Here is a 959-nt window from a genome sequence, read left to right as displayed (position 1 = left end):
GCAGGCGTGGGGCCGCAAGGGTGGCAGGGCCGGCTGCCACCGGCAGCCGTGGGCAGCTGCCCCGGCGACACAGCCTGTGTCCGCCCACACAGCCAGCTGGAGACGAGTCCGGAGCCCGAGGCTGAGGGCTCCCGCGGAGGGCGCGTAGGACCCTCGCGCCGCCCTGGGGGGGGCACGTGACGTGCAGACAGGAGGCCGGGCGTGCGCCCCGCCACCCAAGGCCTGCCGTGGGTTCCCAGCTGCCCGGAAACCGGCCTCACAGGGCCCCGCCCTCGCAAGCGGAGGGAACCCCGAGGCCCCCCAGGACTGGGGTGGGCGGGACCAGTGTCCCCGGGCCCGGCCCCGGGCGACCCTGAACCTGCTCACTGAACAGACCCGCTCCCGGCAGGCGGCCCCTTCCCTGCCGCTCGAAGCCTGCGCACAGCCCAGACCGTCCAACTGAGGCGGCCGGTGCTGTGCGGGCCGAGCTGCTGCCCAGGACAGCCGACGTCGAACACGGCGGCCACACCAGAGCGTCCACAGGCGCCCGCTGGCCACCAAGGGTCAGGTCGCCCCGGCACTCCGTGGCGGGCTCCCCACTGACCTCCGCTGACGTGCACCTCGTAGAGCGAGTACTTGGGGGACGACAGCATCCGCATGTCCGGGCGGAACTTCTCGGCCAGTGTCTCGATCACGTCCTGGGTGGTGGCGGTGCTGGACACCCGGATGCACTTGGTGGCGAAGTTCCCAGCAGCTTTGTCTTGGAAGTAGAATCGCATCACTCCGTGGAACTCCAGATCCTGCAGGAACAGAGCGGACATTTCTTGAACAACACCCGAACGCACGCCAGCGCCAGGCAGCAGCCTAAGAAGGCCGCACCTGCCCGCAGCCCAACTGCGGTCATCGGCACCTCAGACCACGCGGAGCCCCAACGGGACGGCGCGGGGACAGTGTGGCGGCGCCTGGCCCTCGCGCTCGCC

The 959-nt window shown here is 71.3% G+C and overlaps 1 protein-coding gene across 1 annotated transcript in view; it reads right to left on the bottom strand.

Moving 5' to 3' along the window:
- Nucleotides 1–959, bottom strand: part of MLLT4 (myeloid/lymphoid or mixed-lineage leukemia (trithorax homolog, Drosophila); translocated to, 4) — a 21900-nt gene that overhangs the window by 15543 nt on the left and 5398 nt on the right. Inside the window, exon 2 of the mRNA XM_012734837.1 lies at nucleotides 584–779. Within this exon, the coding sequence (XP_012590291.1) occupies nucleotides 584–779 (196 nt within the window). The remainder of the gene's footprint in view (nucleotides 1–583; nucleotides 780–959) is intronic.

This window comes from Condylura cristata, unplaced genomic scaffold, assembly GCF_000260355.1.
Source record: "Condylura cristata isolate star-nosed mole 26May11 unplaced genomic scaffold, ConCri1.0 scaffold00076, whole genome shotgun sequence".
Lineage (NCBI taxonomy): Eukaryota > Metazoa > Chordata > Mammalia > Eulipotyphla > Talpidae > Condylura > Condylura cristata.
The sequence above is the reverse complement of the archived record's forward strand: the minus strand, read 5'-3'. Positions and strand labels throughout refer to the sequence as shown.